Here is a 20,004-nt window from a genome sequence, read left to right as displayed (position 1 = left end):
CAAGTGGGGGGGGGGGGGGGGGGGGGTATATATATATGTAACACCCAGCAGCTTATATACCCTTCAAAAAAGGTAGGGGGGCACGGGTGGCCCAGTCGTCTAAGGCGCCGCGATTCGCTGTGCAGAGTTGCGTCCCTTGGGCACGCCAGAAACCTATGATTGTGGGTTCGAATCCCGGTTCGCCCCGATTATGTTTCTAGGTTTGTCAGCACCATACCCGTGCCCGTGGGTTTCACCGAAGTGGTAAACGTCTGAGACCTGCATCACTTCGGGCTTTCCTCCCACATTAAGCTGACACGCCGTGATATGACTGGAATACTGTTAAAAGCGGCGTTAAACCCAACTCACTCACTCACTCAAAAAAGGTAGGGGTTATAAAATATAGATGTTAATACCAAGTTTGGAACTAAAACAAGTGTTGACGCCAAACATCCTGTGCAAGGTCAGTTAAGCCATGACGCCTGGTCAGCATCGGGTCATCTCAGTCAAGCAGTGATTGGTCTATCTCCGAATTGCCTCCATCAGCATTCATACTCAAATAAGAAAGAAAGGCAACACCAGCTTTATACTCACATAAGTTTTACTAACTCATAGTCCATCTATCAATACGCAACAGTATCAGACCAACCAGGCTCGTCGCTCAGTGGGGACCTTAGAACGATCTGGATTCGACTCGATATATATTTCTTACAATTTGTTAAAATTTTCAGTTGTTTCCGAGTATCGACTCCTTTATTAAGAGACCCGTGAAGATTCCGGGGTAGAATAGGTCTTCAGCAACCCATGCTTGCCATAAAAAGTGACTATGCTTGTCGTAAAAGGCGACAAACAGGATCGGGTGGTCAGGCTCGCTGACTTGGTTGATGCATGTCATTGATCCCAATTGCGTGGATCGTTGCTCATGATATCAATCACTGGATTGTCTGGTCCAGACTCGATTATTTACAGACCGCCGTCATATAGCTGGAATATTGCTGAGTGCGGCGTTAAACAACAAACCAAACCAACCCAAAAGCCTTAATTAAGATTATATATTAAATCCCGTGTATTGCATACGCTGGACATTTTATGAGATATAAAGAAAGGAGAGAGGAGAACGGAATGACTGCAGGTATAAGACAAGGTAAACTAGATGGAAGAACTCCATCTCCGATACAAGATAAGGAGATAAAACACAGTGGGAGACACCCCTTCCCCCAGTTTCACTTAAAGTTTGGGATTCATGTAAATTATGAACTGATTGCACTTTAATGGTCATCATTTCCCATCATTATTACCGTATACAGATACATCTGTGATCTTCCCATTACCGAGACGAAGTGTTTGTATTTTTTTACAAAAGTCTTTATAGTTTTGTACTTTTGTTTATACATCTTTATCAATTTATGTTTTATGCATGATTAATGAGTGCTCTAACAATGTGTGCATCACCCTGTAAAAAAGCTAAGCCACTGTTTTAAGAAGACAGGTATTGACAATGTAATATTGCATAATCATAGTTCTTATAGTTCCTTCAAATATCACTTGTATTTTATGTATTTATGTCATGAATAAATATGTATTTTTTCTGGTTGAATCCTTTAATTCTATATAACACCCGGTGTTGTGCAGAGAAAGTGTGAGGGCGGTCGGGTAGCCTAGTGGTTAAAGCGTTCGCTCGTCACGCCGAAGACCCGGGTCGGATTCCTGACATGGGTACAATGTGTGAAGCCCATTTCTGGTGTCCCTCGCCGTGATATTGCTGGAATATTGCTAAAAGCGGCGTAAAACCATACTCACTCACTCACTCAGAGTCAGTTTGAGGACGTGCTAGCTGGTCCCAACATGGGGGTTGTTCTTTCTGACACCAGCCATTACCAAAGGAGGCGTGTGGGATGGACATTCGGAAAATTGTTCGGTATTTGTAAAGAATGATCATGGAACACATCAGTGAGCTGTTAGAGTGCATACAGTATAGTGTCTTGGAGAGAATATTAGATCAGGACATTCTTGTATGTCTGTTTTTTTTCAATGGTAAAAATATTTAACTGTTACCAAGTGACGGTACTGACGGTTGCGATCTGAAGAACAGGACCCCCGGTGATAGCTTTGAATACCGAGCATAATGTTAATGTTGTCAAATATTGGACCCTTATTTGTTCTTCAGAACTCTTCCGGGAGCACAGGTTGCACAGAGACTGAATGCTGCTCAATATGTTTTGGTCCATTTCGCGTACATGAATGAATCCAATGATCTTGGGTTGAAATTCCGGCAACATATCAATACTCTTTGGTAAAGTTCTGTGTCACCTCTTCTCCCATTTAGTCGAGTGGTTAAAGTGTTAGATTGTCACACTGACGGTCAGGGGTCGGACACCAACACATAGGTACAAAAGTTCATTTCTATGATATTGGTGGAATGTTGCAAACGGTGGCGGGGAAACTGTTGCATGACCGAGATACTGCTCAGTGAGTTGTTGAACCTGACATACACGGATAACTTCCGAGGACAGTTTAGACCGCCTCTGTGGTTTGGTAGTAGAGCATGCGCATTCGCCCTGAGAGCGGAAGGTCCGGGTTCGATTCCCGGCCGCGTCATACCAAAAGACGTTAAAAGATGGTACTTGTTGTTAACGTGTCTGGCGCTCGGCATTAAGGGGCTAAAACAAGGACTGGTCGTCTCGGAGTCAGTATACTGTGTCTGGTATTCATGTTTAACTGCGGCATGGTATCTCAGTGTGCTAGCACTATAAATCGGCATCAGTCCTGACCAGTACACGCAGCCAGACACACACATGCATGCACGTCGTTTTATAAGTGCAATAATCTTGGACGCGACGATAAACACCATTTCACTTCACCTCACCGAGGACAGTTTTATGTAAAGTGGTATTTGCGTTACAAGAGGTAACACAACCAAATAAATTGCAAGTCATTCCGTGGCATTTGACAGGCTTAACAAGCATGATTTGCGTCTATGTTAAGGGAGATGAAGGGTGACAAATCATACATTGGGGTAAAATGTTATTTTCATTCTCATTAATATTATTTAAATCCCTTCTCTTCAACGGAATTGAATTTTGGAACATAATATGAAAAGTAAGTACATATATATATATGAATAAGTTAAGAGTGCTCCAAAAGCTACAAATATCAAATTCCGTTTGTTTCGAGTCATCATATTGAAACACATTTATGTTCGATTTCCATCCGTCAGTAGTCTTCTATTATACCTTTTAGCACATAATTATTGCTACTTACTTTTTGTAGCATATACTAACAAGATCGACAGCGTTTACATTGCCAATAAAATATATATAGTTTCATGGAAGAATAATGTGATATTGATAATTATCCACAGCCCAAACACTTATGGATCTTATTATCATTAATGGGAGGATGGGGTACGTTTTAACGACCATCATGTATAGGGTACGCTTTATTGACGGTCACATGACATATACTGGTATTAATTCCACGTCACTACAATTCATGTTAGTAATTGTTATTTATACGATCTTATTGTAGCCTCGTAGTAAAGTAATAATACCTCAGTGAGCAGTAACATGCATGAGCATAAAGTATACGACTGTATTTCAAGTATTTCGTGTTTTTATATGGGTGAGTGAGTGGGTTTTGAGTAACATCAATTTCAACAGTTTTACAATTATATCCCTGTCAGCTGTGTTTGTATGTTTGTTGTTTAACGCTGCACTCGGCAGTATTCCAGCTATATGACGTCTGTCTGTAAATGATCGAGTCAGCTGTGACTGACATCATGAGCATCGATCCACGCAATTGGGATGCGATGAAATGCATCGACCAAGTGAGGGACCACTAGTTCACGTTAGTCGCCTCTTACGACAAGCATTGGTTGCTGAAGACCAATTCTAATCCGGATCTTCGAATTTGACGGGTATAATGACGGCATTAAGAAAGCACTGTTTTCCCATGAGTGAGTGCGTGAGTGAGTTGGTTTCGATTGACGTCACTTTCAACAATATTTCAGTTATATTTCAGTGTGTCAGATCAACTTATTTTAAGGCCTTTACATAATTTTATAGAAAATAGAGGTAGATTTGTACATTGAGTATGCCAAGCTTATAGGCATTTGACTGTAGTGTTGGTAACATGAGTGGTCTTCTTATATAATTTGTATTGTTTCTTGACCTTAAAGTTTTGATGTCAACACAAATGCAATTATGTAACAGGGAGTGATATTTACATAAGCCAGTTAGGCCTGTTTACCAACCCCTTTCATCTGAAGTTGAGTAAATTAAGAAATTCAAGTCAATTCTTTATATCACTAATTTTTACCTTAATGAATTATTTGATTTGCTCTTGTTCCATACATTCTAAACAGCGTAGGTACATTATGCCAGAAAGCCTTTTGAGCCCAAATGTCTGTTATTTCGTTTCGTTGTTTAATTTCACTTTTGTTATACTTGATTTCGTTTCTTTTACCATTTTCCAATTTCCAGATATACCAAAATGGCAGCCTCCAGCTAGGAGTGCTGACCATGTGCTTGACCAACAGAAATACAATCTTTTGTGTCTAAAACAGCCTTGGCGTCCTATATCCATCACGAACCGCCCAGCCCTCGCCCGTGCATGCAAGCACCGTGTTTTCACATTATACATTACTATTGTTATTGGTACAATGAAGTCTTTTTAGTAATGATTTTGACTTTCGTCCAAATTAATTATTCCATTCTTTGACTGTTGGTGGTAGAAAAAATGACTTTTTATTAAAATTCGTACTAAGGCTAGGAATTTATAGATGAAAAACTTCTTTAATACAATTAAGAGAGACGTTTCGGTGTAGGTACTAACACCGTTATCAAGCAATATCACCGTGATTAGAACCTACACCGAAACGTCGCTCTTAATTGTAATAAAGAAGTTGTTCATCCATAAATTCTTATCCTTACTTAGTCCCCCAACTTCTAAATGCCAATCAAAGAAGGAAAATCCGTACGGCACAATGGTATTTGGAATCTGTTTCATGACCTCGTATTATATGCGGAGGTGTCAGGTACATTATATGGAATATGGAACAGGTTCACGCAGATAGTGCGGAGCTTTACCAAAGATCATTTTGTGAGTTTGACTGCGAACGCTCGTGGCTCTAAGTTATCTAAGAGGCACGGAGGAAGCACCGTTATGGCAATAAAACACACGTCCATACAGATCCATTTCTTGCACTCAACATATATACACGCATACTGTTGGGATAAAAGAGTAGAACCCAAGTTCATCCTTCAGTGTAGATTTGTCACGTTAACGCAATTTGAGGCAAAGGGTAATGTGTGTCGGTCGTTTTCAGGGATTATGTCGGACAGTGATTGTGCCCTAGATATGTCATCCTTACTTGTGTGTAGGGGCGGTCGGGTAGCCTAGTGGTTAAAGCGTTAGCGCGTCACGCCGAAGACCCGGGTTCGATTCCCGACATGGGTGCAATATGTGAAGCCCTTTTCTGGTGTCCCCCGCCGTGATATTGCTGGAATATTGCTAAAGGCGACGTAAAACCATACTCACTCACTCACACTCACTCACTCCCTTACTTGTGTCATTCAGTATATTACCCTGGTGTATATTTATGATTTATGGCGGTGTTCTTCGATTTATCGCAGTAGTATATTAAGTATAATAGTGCCATTCTCGCAGAGAATTGTTGTTCTGATAATCCCAAAGGTATAGGCTGTATTTAAGAAATGGTAAATAGCGAAATTATATTTTCCTACGTGACAGATTATAGACATATAGGTCTGTTGAGATGTAAGGTTGGACAGTGGTTGAGATGTTTGCACCATGACATTCTATAATCTGTTTTAGGAAAATAGTTGTAATGTCTGGCAGAGACTGTTTACTTCAATTACAACACAACTACTTACAACTACACAGAAATTAATATAGGAGAAGAAAATTAATAATAATTGTATTTACTTAATATCTAAATCGTGATGATGAACACATTTTGACCGAAATGAACACATCTGTCGGTGGTACAATGTATCTGTCCAGAGATAACAGCCTCCAATACGTATTTCGTCGGCGGTATATGTCTAGACATGACCGTCTTTTACCAAGACGTACACTGTCGGCGGTGTCTGTCTAGACATGACCGTCTTTTACCAAGACGTACACTGTCGGCGGTGTCTGTCTAGACATAACCGTCTTCTATCAAGACGTACACTGTCGGCAGTATCTGTCTAGACATGACCGTCTTTTACCAAGACGTACACTGTCGGCAGTATCTGTGTAGACATAACCGTCTTCTACCAAGACGTACACTGTCGGCAGTATCTGTCTAGACATGACCGTCTTTAACCAAGACGTATTCTGTCGGCGGTGTCTGTCTAGACATAACCGTCTTCTACCAAGACGTACTCTGTCGGTGGTACATGTCTAGACATAACCGTCTTCCACCGATACGTACACTGTCGGCGGTATCTGTCTAGACATAATTGTCTTCTACCAAGACGTACACTGTCGGCGGTATCTGTCTAGACATAACTGTCTTCTACCAAGACCTACACTGTCGGCAGTATCTGTCTAGACATAACCGTCTTCTACCAAGACCTACACTGTCGGCAGTATCTGTCTAGACATAACCGTCTTCTACCAAGACATACACTGTCGGCAGTATCTGTCTAGACATAACCGTCTTCTACCAAGACGTACACTGTCGGCAGTATCTGTCTAGACATAACCGTCTTTTACCAAGATGTACACGGCCGGCGGTATCTGTCTAGACATAACCGTCTTCTACCAAGACGTACACTGTCGGCAGTATCTGTCTAGACATAACCGTCTTCTACCAAGACGTACACTGTCGGCGGTATCTGTCTGGACATAACCGTCTTCTACCAAGACGTACACTGTCGGCGGTATCTGTCTGGACATAACCGTCTTCTACCAAGACGTACACTGTCGGCGATGTCTTCCTTTACATAACCGTCTCCACCAAGACGTTGATTGTGAAAGCTATGGTTGTGGGTTCGAATCCCGGTTCGCCCACATTATGTTTCTAGGTTTGTCAGCACCATAACCGTGTTCGTGGGTTTCACCTAAGTGGTAAACGTCTGAGACCTGCATCACTTCGGGCTTACCTCCCACATTAAGATGACACGCCTTGATATAACTGGAATACTGTTAAACCCAACTCACTCACTCACTCTCTAGCTTATTATAGAACCTTTCCCAAAGCTTATTGTATAACGTATTGGTGTGTCAACTAATGTTTGTTTTAGTCACACATATTACCCTATCCGATGTTCATGTCACAACCGTCTTGTAGGTTATGTACCACATCGCCTTTGTTCAAACACATGAAGATCAGAACATCGACAGTAAAGACTACACCACTGCAAACATACAGATGCAGATGTTAGTTTCTTGTTATGTTAGCCACATCAATAACTACTATTTTCCTGTTTTCACAAAGTCACCAGAAATGAACATATTTGCTGATAGACAACGGCTACCTCTCATGTGGAACGATTGACCACACCCCGCGGGTTTTCAGTGCGACTAACGGTAAAGGTTATTTGCCGTAACACAGGCTGACATTCTGTGGGCGACATAACATGCCACATACTTTATGTATATGTTAAGGTCATGTTTTATTCACCTCTTAAAACATATCCCACAGTGGATATGACTTTCAACTTACCATAAATAGTTATAAGCATTGGCAGATTATAAGGTTATTTTGACATAGGATGTGGTGACGTTCGATAAATACAGGATGTCGATGATTTGAATTCTGTTTGTGCCAGAGTTGAGTGGTGTTACGTTCGCGTGCAACTGATAGGTTTTCTCTTTTTGTGGGAGAAGGACCACTAAACCTATTGCTATCTTTCAGACCAGGATCAAGAACTGTTCTGTTCAAGCCATGACGATATCCCGTGTACTCATCCTTCTTGCCATCACAGGTAGGTTTATTTGATTTTTTTATAAACCATTAGACGTTACAGGCAAAACACAATGGTGATTGAACGATTTGCATCACTTGTTCGAGTCCTTTCCCTCTTACAAAATGTTCATGCGATCAATACACAGCAGCACAGAATAAATACATAACTTGGACAATATTGTTAACTTCATGTCCACGTTTATAAACGTAATAAACTGCATGGCAAAAGAAAGTATATACCCATGTTTGATGGTGGCTAAGAATGAAACAAACAAGACATTGTTTTTCGATGGTGATGTATTTTATATGGGCATCAGAGTTGTGTTTTTAAACCTTAAGTCAGCAGTGTTTCGGAGACTGTTTTGAGACTGGTAACGTTTTAACAACGTGTTTCATGTTTCTGTGTGGAGAGTTTCTTCCCTTAGATGCGCAAGGAACTCATGATAGTTTGTTCGATTCCACGATTTGTCCTGATTATGGTACTTGGTTTGTCAGCACCATACGCGTACTCGTGGGATTAAAAAGGACTAATGATCACTTTGAGCTCCTTACCCACCTTAAGCTGACACGCCGTGATATATTGGGGAAAAAATGTTCAAAGCTTAAACGCACGCAACTCACTCACTAACTGGGGCGGTAGGGTAGCCGTGATGTTGCTGGAACTATTGCTCAAAGCGGCATTAAACCATACTCTCTCACTCTTCTGGATGCATTGTACTTGCTGCAGTAAAACGAACTCTTTTCGTGTATCAGAAATGACTATAAATTTTACCCCCGAAGAACTGGAGGAGAAGTCGTTGTCAGTTGACATGAGTCTTTATAAGAACTGCATTAATATTAAGAGGGATGCAATGCAAATTATAATTAACACCCTGTTTGTTAAATATATACGCAAATTGTTTTCCTAGTTGTGTATGAAATGTGCTTAGTAATGTAACCTGTTGATGTGCATGCGTGATGTACAGCTGCAGCTGCATCTCGCCACTTCCGGAAGAGAGACTGGGTTCCTCCCTTAGACGTGGATCAGTGCCAGGAGCTGGAACAACAGACGCTGAACAACCTCACAGTTGTCAGGGGGATAATGAGAGGCGACGGTCTCAACACTTTGGTGACTGATGGGGCCTTGAATCTAGACTGCTCGTAAGTCGAACTGTAGTGATGTTGCTTTCTGTTTTCTCTTTTTACACTGTTATAGTGAGTGAGTATGTTTTTACGCCGCTTTGAGCAATATTCCAGCAATATCACGGCGGGGGACACCAGAAATGGGCTTCACACATTGTACCCATGTCGGGAATCGAACCCGGGTCTTTGGCGTGACGAGCGAACGCTTCAACCATTGGGCTACCCGACCAACCCTACACTGTTGTATATTGTTTATTTGTTTTATTTCTAAGCAAAGAGGAAGGTTATATACCTCCTCAGCACAGATCCCCAACACTCCTTACTCACGTCATTTACATGGATGACCTTGAATTTCTTGCCAAATCAGAATCAGCACTAGAAAACAGATTGTTATTGTCGAGTCCTTCCCTGATGATATCAGTATGACCTCTGGACTCGACAAATGCAACATTGTTCATCTGAAACGTGGCAAGGTAGAAGAAATTGATAATTTCAAGGAAGGGCAGGCCTATACGAAATTAGGTACATACAGTTTATGGATAAACTCCAGAATGCCCATATCAAATTAAAGAGATCCTTCGGGCAGAATACAAATGCAGACTTCAGAAAATCTGGAGTTCAGAGCTGAACGCTCGCAATAAAGTTTAAGCCACAAATACTTAAGCGTACCCCTCCATTCATATTTTGTGTGTGTTTCGATAGGACGAAACAAAAAAATCAGGGTACTGATCCATGAGACCCTCACACGAAGAAACATGTCAGACATTAGATCTCTCCACCCTCCCTCTACCCTCAATCACTTTTATTTACCTATCATAATAGGACTGTACGTGGTTGGATTTACGTGGAGGCTCTTCATGACATAATTGTTTTGTGCACTTTTGCACACATTTATTTTTCTGATGATCCTCTTGTGAAGCATGTCAAGACTCATGATGAAAGGATGTGGGACATAATTTCAATGTCAATGTTGATTTTGTTGATGGTTCTGTACTGCTGGACGGTACAGAAATGAGTGTCAACCAAGCGAAGTGCCATATCAAGTCGGCCCAGAGTTTTTCAAGTTTTTCAAGGAGAGGCTATCTTAAGGGGGCAAGGGCCCTGAGCTGATGATGAGCCTAACCAGCCTGACTGTGCCAGGATCACCCAAACCCTCTTTGCTGCATTTTTTCATTTTAATCTGTAAATAATAACAATAACAATAATAATAATAATGATGATGATAATGATGATGATGATGATGATGATGATGATACAGGGCGGCTACACTGAGAGGAAACAAGGACATGAGCGATGAAGCCTGGGGTATGTGCGTCAGTAGCTTGGATCTCGATGTGCCGTTCTTCACCGCCGTGTACACCTACATCTGTGCCAACCAACAAGGTAATGATCAGAGACTCAAAGTAATTCACAGCTGCCCCAGGTAGCATGATGCAAACGACGACAATGAAAACTAAACCTCTTCACGGATGCTAACGAATTCAAAACGTCAACGAACTATGCCAGTTTAGTCTTTCCACCTACATTGTACTGGTCAACACGTCGTGACAAAACCGAAAACTAGGTTTGATCCAGTTCACTCACTAACTACTGAATTTCAGGTGTTTTCAAATATTTGGACGCTCAGCTTGAATTAGCGGTAATTAAAGTCGACCATACATTGGTGCACACTCGTTCTACATGCATAATATACTGGTATCGATTAATTGCACATACATGGAAATGACAAGTTTAGCTACACATTCGTGTATACGTATACTTGATTGGTTTTGATATGTTGTATAATTAGCTATCCTCCCCGACGCCCTGCTAAATTGCATCTAAATGGCACCGGTCTGTAAATAATGGAGTCGGTACCACAGACAAGTGAGGCACACTATGGGCAATGTCCCACGCACCTGAATACGATACCAAACATTCAATAAATGTTCTGCTTCAAAATGACCTAGATCTGTGCGGTTATTATGTTTTAGTGAACAGTGAGAAAATGTTAACATTATTTTCATGGGGTGAGATTAAAATGTGCCCCCCCCAAAAAAAAAAAAAAAAAAAAATTAAATAAAAAAAATTAATAAAAATAATAAATAAATAAATAAATAATTTAACAAATATTTAAATAAATAAAAAATAGAAATAAAAAAAATAAATAAAATTTCAGCTCTCTTTTCAGAATACAAAATCTCAGCCATACTGTTCAAAGGAGCGTTAAACCCAACTCACTCACCCACTCAATATAAGAATTTTCATGTAACGTTGTTAAAGTCTATATATTGATGTTTTTGCAATATATTTTTCGTTTTAAAGTTTTCTTATTTTATAAACATAGATAAAAGCGACAAAGCCCTTCCCATATTCATAAAAAAAGGTCTACCAAATGCAGAGTCGATTGTACGATTCCGACCCTATGACAGGATGAGGGATCACTAAAAACAGTGATGATAGTGTTGGCAAAAAGGCGAATGTATCTTGCCCCACTGGTGGTACCCGTCCCAAACACATACAGAATGATTAGAACGATAAGTGCAATTGCTGCTGGTTCTGAATACAATCGTCTGTCGTGCTTTCTGGGATGTTCTCTCATTTTTTCCGTACGTTCCTAGTCGGACTTTGTATATAGTTCAATTAGATCTCTGGATAGACTCGTGATAGTACTGGATGACAGTATTTAACCTTTGTGTTTTAAGCCTTCGTGCAATCGGAACCATGTCTTAGCAGTGGTGGCCCGGTGGAAGCGAGACGTAATTGTCACATGGAATCCAGGGACTATGAAGCGAAATGCCGGTAAGATTATGATTGAATAGTGGGGTTTCATGTAGATAGATTATAAAGTTCGGTGTTCGAATTTTGAAAGCGTGAGGTTGCTATCAGAAATATATGCATGTGGTCACCTGGATCTCTCTGAATAATTTGCGGATAAAAGATGTGAAGCTGTGAGTGAGTGAGTGAGTGAGTGAGTGAGTGAGTGAGTGAGTGAGTGAGTGAGTGAGTGAGTGAGTGAGTATGGTTTTACGCCTCTTTTAGCAATATTACAACAATATCACGGCGGGGGGCACCAGAAATGGGCTTCACACATTGTACCCGGGTCTTCGGCGTGACGAGCGAACGCTTTAACCACTAGGCTACCCGACCGCCCCTGAGAGTAAATGAGTTGAGTTACATGTTAAGTATTCATTGAACAAAAGTATTCTTTTATTAAGGGAGGTTCCCACTTCCTACAACAGGAAAAAGCGGGCGCCGCTGAAACGCTTACATCTTACTATTGACTCGGTTAGAATATGGGAATCGTTCCTTTAAAAATGGTTCTCGTGTTCGTACGCCAATGTGGCTTTGAACTTTTCTCGGAATGGCAAGAGTTGGTTATGAATGCGATACAATCCAATCTAATATAGCTTACAATCGTCCCGAGTCTTCAAGGATTGGTAAATTGCGTGTGGGTGAATGAATGTTGTTTATCCCCGCAATCAACAATACTCTCTCAGTGTGACAGCACCTTGTACATGATGGAGTTTTCGTAGTACTTATTCTGATTGTTAAAGTAGACGTTGTAATTTTTAGACGATTACTTATCCCCTTTTCAGTCAAGAACCTGTTTGCATTGAGAACAGCCTCAGCAACAGAACTGAGTGTTCAACCGACACAGCATCTCTACTTCGGGGCATGGCTGGCATTGAATACAGCGTCTTCATGGACGACTGTCGGTACCGAATGTAAGTTGCAACACAGCGGGAGTAACGACTGAAGCGGTCAGATGTGCAGTTATTACTTGTTAAGAGGCTAATCATCATGACGTACCTGAGTACCTCGTCTGTGGTCTAATGGACGGATCTAGCATCTGCCCAGAGAGCACAGGATCGGCGTTTCAATCCCTAGCCGCGTAATACAGCATCAAAAGATGCTTAGTGTCGTTGCCTGCCCGGTGCTGGCCTTAAGGGGATAAAACCAAACTGATCGGCTCGGATTTAATGACAGGGTATTCCTGTTGAATAATGACATGATGTTTCAGTGGATTAGCTCTACTGTAATTTGAATTAGTGTGAGCTGCACTCTGATTGGCTGTAAACATTCTTACCATGAATTGGATCCCCGAAACACCCTGGACGTTTCACTGTACACAGATTTGTTTTGTCTCAATATTATCGCAAGCACTACCCTAGTTAACATATAGACAAGCAACTCACCCCAGGCAATTTTTCTGTCATCTCATTATATTAAAGATGATAGCATATATTTAGAATACAACTCCAGAATATGACCCCAGACTTGACAATGGGCTCACTTAAAATATTATTACATTTTTGGTTAGTGCCGGTGTCACGAAATATATTCGCCCCCAGAATAAAATCTCCCCCCCCCCCCCCCGGCGAATTTATACCGGTACAGTTCCGCCCCTCTCGAAATAAACTCTCCCCCACCCTACGAAATAAAATCTCCCCCCCAGAATATTTCCTCCCCCGGTCGTTTTATAAATACTTGCCATGCAGTTCAATAGTTGCCAAACACTTCTGATAGAGACGATGTTGAGAATGTGGAGTGAAAAGGGCTTCACTTTGAGCACTGTGCTTTCTTTAACTACCGCAATATGATATGGAAGGTACAGTTACCAACAAAATATGCTGAAATATCAATTCATTATGACCATATTTCATAATCTATTTTTTAAAGTAACCCTCCTTACATTAAAGATAACTATTTAAAGAATATAGTACTTAAAGACATTGCAACAAACCGAATAATCAGGGGGGAGACTTTATACTGAGGGGGGTGCGAAATATATCCGCCCGGGGGAGATTTTTTTTCAGAACAGATTCTCCGGGGGAGAATCTGTACTGGTATAAAATCTCCGGGGGGAGAATTTGTACGGGGGAGAGCTTATACCGGGACACCGGTCCAGCTGCAATATTGCTGAGGCGGCGTTTGACTCGCTGACTCCGGTTACCTCCTCATCCCTGGTTATGCATCATGTGTTTGTTGCTTCACCAAGCAGTAAACGTTATCCCAAAAAGACCCGTGAAGATCCGGGGCCGAATAGGTCTTCAGCAACCCATGCTTGTCTTAAAAGGCGACTATGCTTCTCGTAAGAGGCGACTAACGAGATCGGGTTGTCTGGCTCGCTGACTTGGTTGATCTATGTCGTCGTACCCCAACTGCGTGGATCGATGCTCATGATGTCAATCACTGAATTGTCTGGTCCAGACTCGATTATTTACAGACCGCCGTCATATAGCTGGAATATTGCTGAGTGCGGTATCAAACAACAAACAAGCATGAAAAAAATCGAGTCTGGGCCAGGTAAACCAGTGGCTGGGGTACTATGGCACACTGACAAATAGACATACTACCAGAGCCCCGTTCCACAAAGCGATCTTAGCGCTACGATGATCGTAAACCTATGTTAGAGTATGGGACTTACGATCACCTTAGTGCTAAGATTGCTCTGTGGAACGGGGCTCTGGTCGCCATTAAATAACATCTGTGTTGTTGATGTGTTACCATTTTATCATTCCTTTACCTCCTAATAATTAAATGTATATTTTTTCGTTTTCAGATACTGAATAATGGCTGATGACTGTTTTCCGACAAAGGTTCTGATTCCCTGCGAAGCTGTCCGTACACTGTATGGTCTCGAATAACACGCGTCAGTCCAGAAGACGCGACACTGGTTATATCGCATGTTGTCTCTCTTTAATGGCGTTCTCTTTCTTTGATAAAATAAAAATGATGTTCCAACGTATGTTCCTTGGTTTGTCAGTGGAAAGTATCCATTACTATTTTACAATAGGGGCTGTCGGGTAGCCAAGTGGTTAAAGCGTTCGCTGGTCACGCCGAAGACCCGGGTTCCATTCCCGACATAGATACAATGTGTGAAGTCCATTTCTGGTGTCCCCCGCCGTGATATTGCTGGAATATTGCTAAAAGCGTCGTAAAACCATACTCACTCACTTCTACAATATTTGACTTGCTTCTTCATTACATGTTTACATTGAAATGGACCGCCTCCGTGGTCTAGTGGTAGAGCGTCCGCCCGGAGAGCGGAATGTCCGGGGTTCGATTCCCGGCCGCGTCATACCAAAAGACGTTAAAAGATGGTACTTGTTGTTACCCTGTCTGGCGCTCGGCATTAAGGGGCTAAAACAAGGACTGGTCGGCTCGGAGTCAGTATACTGTGTCTGAGTGGGGTATTCATGTTAAACTGCGGCATGGTATCTCAGTGAGCTAGCACTATAAATCGGCATCAGTCCGGACTAGTACAAGCAGGCACACAAACACACACACGTACATGTACATGCACGTCGCTATATAAGTGCAATAATCTTGGACGCGACGTTAAACCCCATTTCACCTCATCTCACATTGAAATGTTGGATAAATGTATATATTGATGGATTATTTCATGGTCTTTACTCTCGGCAAGTATAACAGATACAAAATTATTTCCTTTGTGTCGACACAGTTCTCTCTCCATGGCCTTCGACAAGCACAACGATGAGTTGATCAACTCTTTGTAACTGAACAGAGAATCACACTTCAGCAGATCTACAGGCGATGAGTTGGTCTACTCTTTATAACTGAACAGAGAATCACACTTCAGCAGATCTACAGGCGATGAGTTGATCAACTCTTTGTAACTGAACAGAGAATCACACTTCAGCAGATCTACAGGCGATGAGTTGATCAACTCTTTGTAACTGAACAGAGAATCACACTTCAGCAGATCTACAGGCGATGAGTTGATCAACTCTTTGTAACTGAACAGAGAATCACACTTCAGCAGATCTACAGGCGATGAGTTGATCAACTCTTTGTAACTGAACAGAGAATCACACTTCAGCAGATCTACAGGCGATGAGTTGATCAACTCTTTGTAACTGAACAGAGAATCACACTTCAACAGATCTACAGGCGATGAGTTGATCAACTCTTTGTAACTGAACAGAGAATCACACTTCAGCAGGTCTGCAGGCGATGAGTTGGTCTACTCTTTGAAACTGAACAGAGAATCACACTTCAGCAGGTCTGCAGGCGATGAGTTGGTCTACTCTTTATAACTGAACAGAGAATCACACTTCAGCAGATCTGCAGGCGATGAGTTGATCAACTGTTTGTAACTGAACAGAGAATCATACTTCAGCAGATCTACAGGCGATGAGTTGATCAACTCTTTGTAACTGAACAGAGAATCACACTTCAGCAGGTCTGCAGGCGATGAGTTGGTCTACTCTTTGAAACTGAACAGAGAATCACACTTCAGCAGGTCTGCAGGCGATGAGTTGGTCTACTCTTTATAACTGAACAGAGAATCACACTTCAGCAGATCTGCAGGCGATGAGTTGATCAACTGTTTGTAACTGAACAGAGAATCATACTTCAGCAGATCTACAGGCGATGAGTTGATCAACTCTTTGTAACTGAACAGAGAATCACACTTCAGCAGATCTACAGGCGATGAGTTGGTCTACTCTTTGAAGCTGAACAGAGAATCACACTTCAGCAGATCTGCGGGCGATGAGTTGATCAACTCTTTGTAACTGAACAGAGAATCACACTTCAGCAGATCTACAGGCGATGAGTTGATCAACTCTTTGTAACTGAACAGAGAATCACACTTTAGCAGATCTACAGGCGATGAGTTGATCAATTCTTTGTAACTGAACAGAGAATCACACTTCAGCAGATCTGCAGGCGATGAGTTGATTAACTCTTTGTAACTGAACAGAGAATCACACTTCAGCAGATCTACAGGCGATGAGTTGATCAACTCTTTGTAACTGAACAGAGAATCACACTTCAGCAGATCTACAGGCGATGAGTTGATCAACTCTTTGTAACTGAACAGAGAATCACACTTCAGCAGATCTACAGGCGATGAGTTGATCAACTCTTTGTAACTGAACAGAGAATCACACTTCAGCAGATCTACAGGCGATGAGTTGATCAACTCTTTGTAACTGAACAGAGAATCACACTTCAGCAGATCTACAGGCGATGCGTTGATCAACTCTTTGTTACTGAACAGAGAATCACACTTCAGTCAGCAGATCTGCAGGCGATGTGTTGATCAATTCTTTGTAACTGAACAGAGAATCACACTTCAGCAGATCTACAGGCGATGAGTTGATCAACTCTTTGTAACTGAACAGAGAATCACACTTCAGCAGATCTACAGGCGATGAGTTGATCAACTCTTTGTAACTGAACAGAGAATCACACTTCAGCAGATCTACAGGCGATGAGTTGATCAACTCTTTGTAACTGAACAGAGAATCACACTTCAACAGATCTGCAGGCGATGAGTTGATCAACTCTTTGTAACTGAACAGAGAATCACACTTCAGCAGATCTACAGGCGATGAGTTGATCAACTCTTTGTTACTGAACAGAGAATCACACTTCAGTCAGCAGATCTGCAGGCGATGAGTTGATCAATTCTTTGTAACTGAACAGAGAATCACACTTCAGCAGATCTACAGGCGATGAGTTGATCAACTCTTTGTAACTGAACAGAGAATCACACTTCAGCAGATCTACAGGCGATGAGTTGATCAACTCTTTGTAACTGAACAGAGAATCACACTTCAGCAGATCTACAGGCGATGAGTTGATCAACTCTTTGTAACTGAACAGAGAATCACACTTCAGCAGATCTACAGGCGATGAGTTGATCAACTCTTTGTAACTGAACAGAGAATCACACTTCAACAGATCTGCAGGCGCTGAGTTTGTCAACTCTTTGTAAATGAACAGAGAATAACACTGAAATACATTTAAGGGCCTTTTTTACTGCTGACAATTGATCTACTTTTGATCCCTTGATAAACATGTGGATGGGAACCCAACCCACTTGGTCATCGAGTCACGTATTCATATAACGCCATCAGCTACATGAAGCGAATCAGGTGTTCAGAACAAAGGTCACTCGTGCTTTGTTTGTTGCACTCAGCAGTATTGCAGCCATATGACGGCGGTGACTGATATCATGAGCATCGATCCACGCAATTGGGAAACGATGACATGCATCAACTAAGTCAGCGGGCCTGACTACACGATTCCGTTAGTCGCCTCTTTCAACAAGCATAGTCGCCTTTTGCGGCAAGCATGGGCTGCTGCAACCTATTCTACCCCGGATCTTCACGAGTCGAATGTGATGAAGATCATTTGTTTGTCATATGGTGGATAGTGTTATCGTTCCGATAAACATGGTTGTAAGATCCGATAATTGTCGCAAATGAACCCTTGAGGAAACTATTCAAATAATACATCGGCGCAATGTCCACTTGTCCAATTTACTACTGCCTGACGTTCCCAATATGTTCCCAATCATTATTATTTACAGATTAAAATAAAAAATGCAGCAAAGAGGGTTTGGGTGATCCTGGCATAGTCAGGCTCATCATCCGCTCAGGGCCCTTGCCCCATCTACACGCAGCCCAGACAGCGAATGGGACTTCTCCCAGGAAGCACTGCCTAGTCAAACCCACCCACAACTTTTCGGAGAATGTGAAGACTCCACTGCAGCCTTCTGCATTACCCAGAATAACAGAAGGTCTGTATTCCTGGTAGCAAACCCGTGAGGTCTCCCAATGTCAGTCAATAGATTGGGAGGTACCAAACCTAAGGCACCGAGAACAATGGGGAGTTGGACAACTTGGTACTTGGGATGCAAGCGTGACATTTCGAAAGCGAGGTCCGCATATTTGTCATGTTTTTCCTCAATCTTGTCAATCACATTGGTGTCATGATCAGAGGGGACAGAAAATTCAATGCTATAAATGATTTCATTGAAATTATCAAGATTTGCTATGGTTGAATCACTTGATGATTTTTGGTCTAGACCTTGGATGACTCTGGCAAAGTACCGTTGAACATTCTCTATCTGAATCGTATCTTTACCACGTATGCCGCTAAGCAGCTCACATGCATAGAAGCTGGTAGAGAGAACCATTCGGTGCCATATTTTAACACATACAATAGGGTGGAGATCATAGCTATTTAATCCTACAGATCTGAGTGAGTTTACTCTGCGCCTTGCGTTTTGGCAACATCGCACTATCATATTTGTACATGTCAGCTTAATGTTTAGAATGTGCGGCTGGGACGGGTAACTCGGGTCGGGTGGGTACTGAGTAGGACCCGGGTACCCACATGACTACCCGGACCCGTGGTTAGTCACGTGATTATATTGTTTAATGGCAAAAAGTATCTATGGTTACACTATAAGTGACAAATAGGTACATTTCTTTCCGACTATGCACACCTTCCTTCTGACTTTATATGTTTGCATGAAGATAAAACTTCAGTCAACTTCAGTATATGCATGATCAGATCGGTTTATAGTGTGTCTAAATACATTTTGACAGGAGTACGGTCAAATTTTCCCAATCGGACATTTTGTACCTATCTCTTGAGACCTACAGCGGGTACCCGGGTAGGGTCTGGTAATAGGGGGGTGGGTACCCGGGTAGTAAATGTGCACTCGTCCCATCCCTATAAGCATGACTCCCCCCCACATGTTACACAATCTGATGTTTTAAAAGGAACACTACCCAGTTCAAATTTGAAGGGATTATGTTGGAAATTCAATCTACTGAATATGGCTTGGGTTTGAGTGGCATTGTAAGCTAATCTCTATTTATAAGGGGGCGGTCGGGTAGCCTAGTGGTTAAAGCGTTCGCTCGTCACGCCGAAGACCCGGGTTCGATTCCCGACATGGGTACACTGTGTTTAGCCACTATTGGTGTCCCCCGCCGTGATATTGCTGGAATATTGCTAAAAGCGGCGTAAAACCATACTCACTGACTCCAATCATACTGTGTAACAGTGTTAAGAGCAACTTGTAGACCTGCAGGTGTGCTCTGAGTAATGCAGTGTCATCAACAAGCATAACAACTGAGACTTTTAGTCCCTATACAATAATACCCCAATCTGAGAATGACGTTATTAGATGGATGACGTTAGTAGAATCTCATCGTCGTGTCTTTTCATACACA

General features: G+C 41.9%; 1 protein-coding gene across 1 annotated transcript; it reads left to right on the top strand.

Moving 5' to 3' along the window:
• Window positions 1-7,719: 7,719 nt before the first annotated feature.
• LOC124150236 lies at window positions 7,720-14,750 on the top strand. The gene is made up of 6 exons (XM_046522194.2): window positions 7,720-7,916; window positions 8,863-9,037; window positions 10,278-10,402; window positions 11,704-11,800; window positions 12,598-12,726; window positions 14,565-14,750. Exons 1-6 carry the CDS (start codon window positions 7,877-7,879, stop codon window positions 14,569-14,571), a joined length of 573 nt encoding a protein of 190 aa, XP_046378150.1. The 5' UTR covers window positions 7,720-7,876; the 3' UTR covers window positions 14,572-14,750.
• Window positions 14,751-20,004: the final 5,254 nt, after the last annotated feature.

This window comes from Haliotis rufescens, unplaced genomic scaffold (genome assembly GCF_023055435.1).
Source record: "Haliotis rufescens isolate VD_foot unplaced genomic scaffold, xgHalRufe1.0.p SCAF_9, whole genome shotgun sequence".
Taxonomy (NCBI): Eukaryota; Metazoa; Mollusca; class Gastropoda; order Lepetellida; family Haliotidae; genus Haliotis; species Haliotis rufescens.
This window is presented reverse-complemented; position numbering and strand designations above follow the sequence as displayed.

Excerpts from the sequence above, each read along its gene's own strand:
- LOC124150236 (XM_046522194.2), top strand. The coding sequence starts at position 7,877 with ATGACGATATCCCGTGTACTCATCCTTCTTGCCATCACAG. Across the intron at positions 9,038-10,277 it reads GCCTTGAATCTAGACTGCTC|GGCGGCTACACTGAGAGGAA; the intron begins GTAAGTCGAACT and ends ATGATGATACAG. Across the intron at positions 10,403-11,703 it reads CATCTGTGCCAACCAACAAG|CCTTCGTGCAATCGGAACCA; the intron begins GTAATGATCAGA and ends TTGTGTTTTAAG.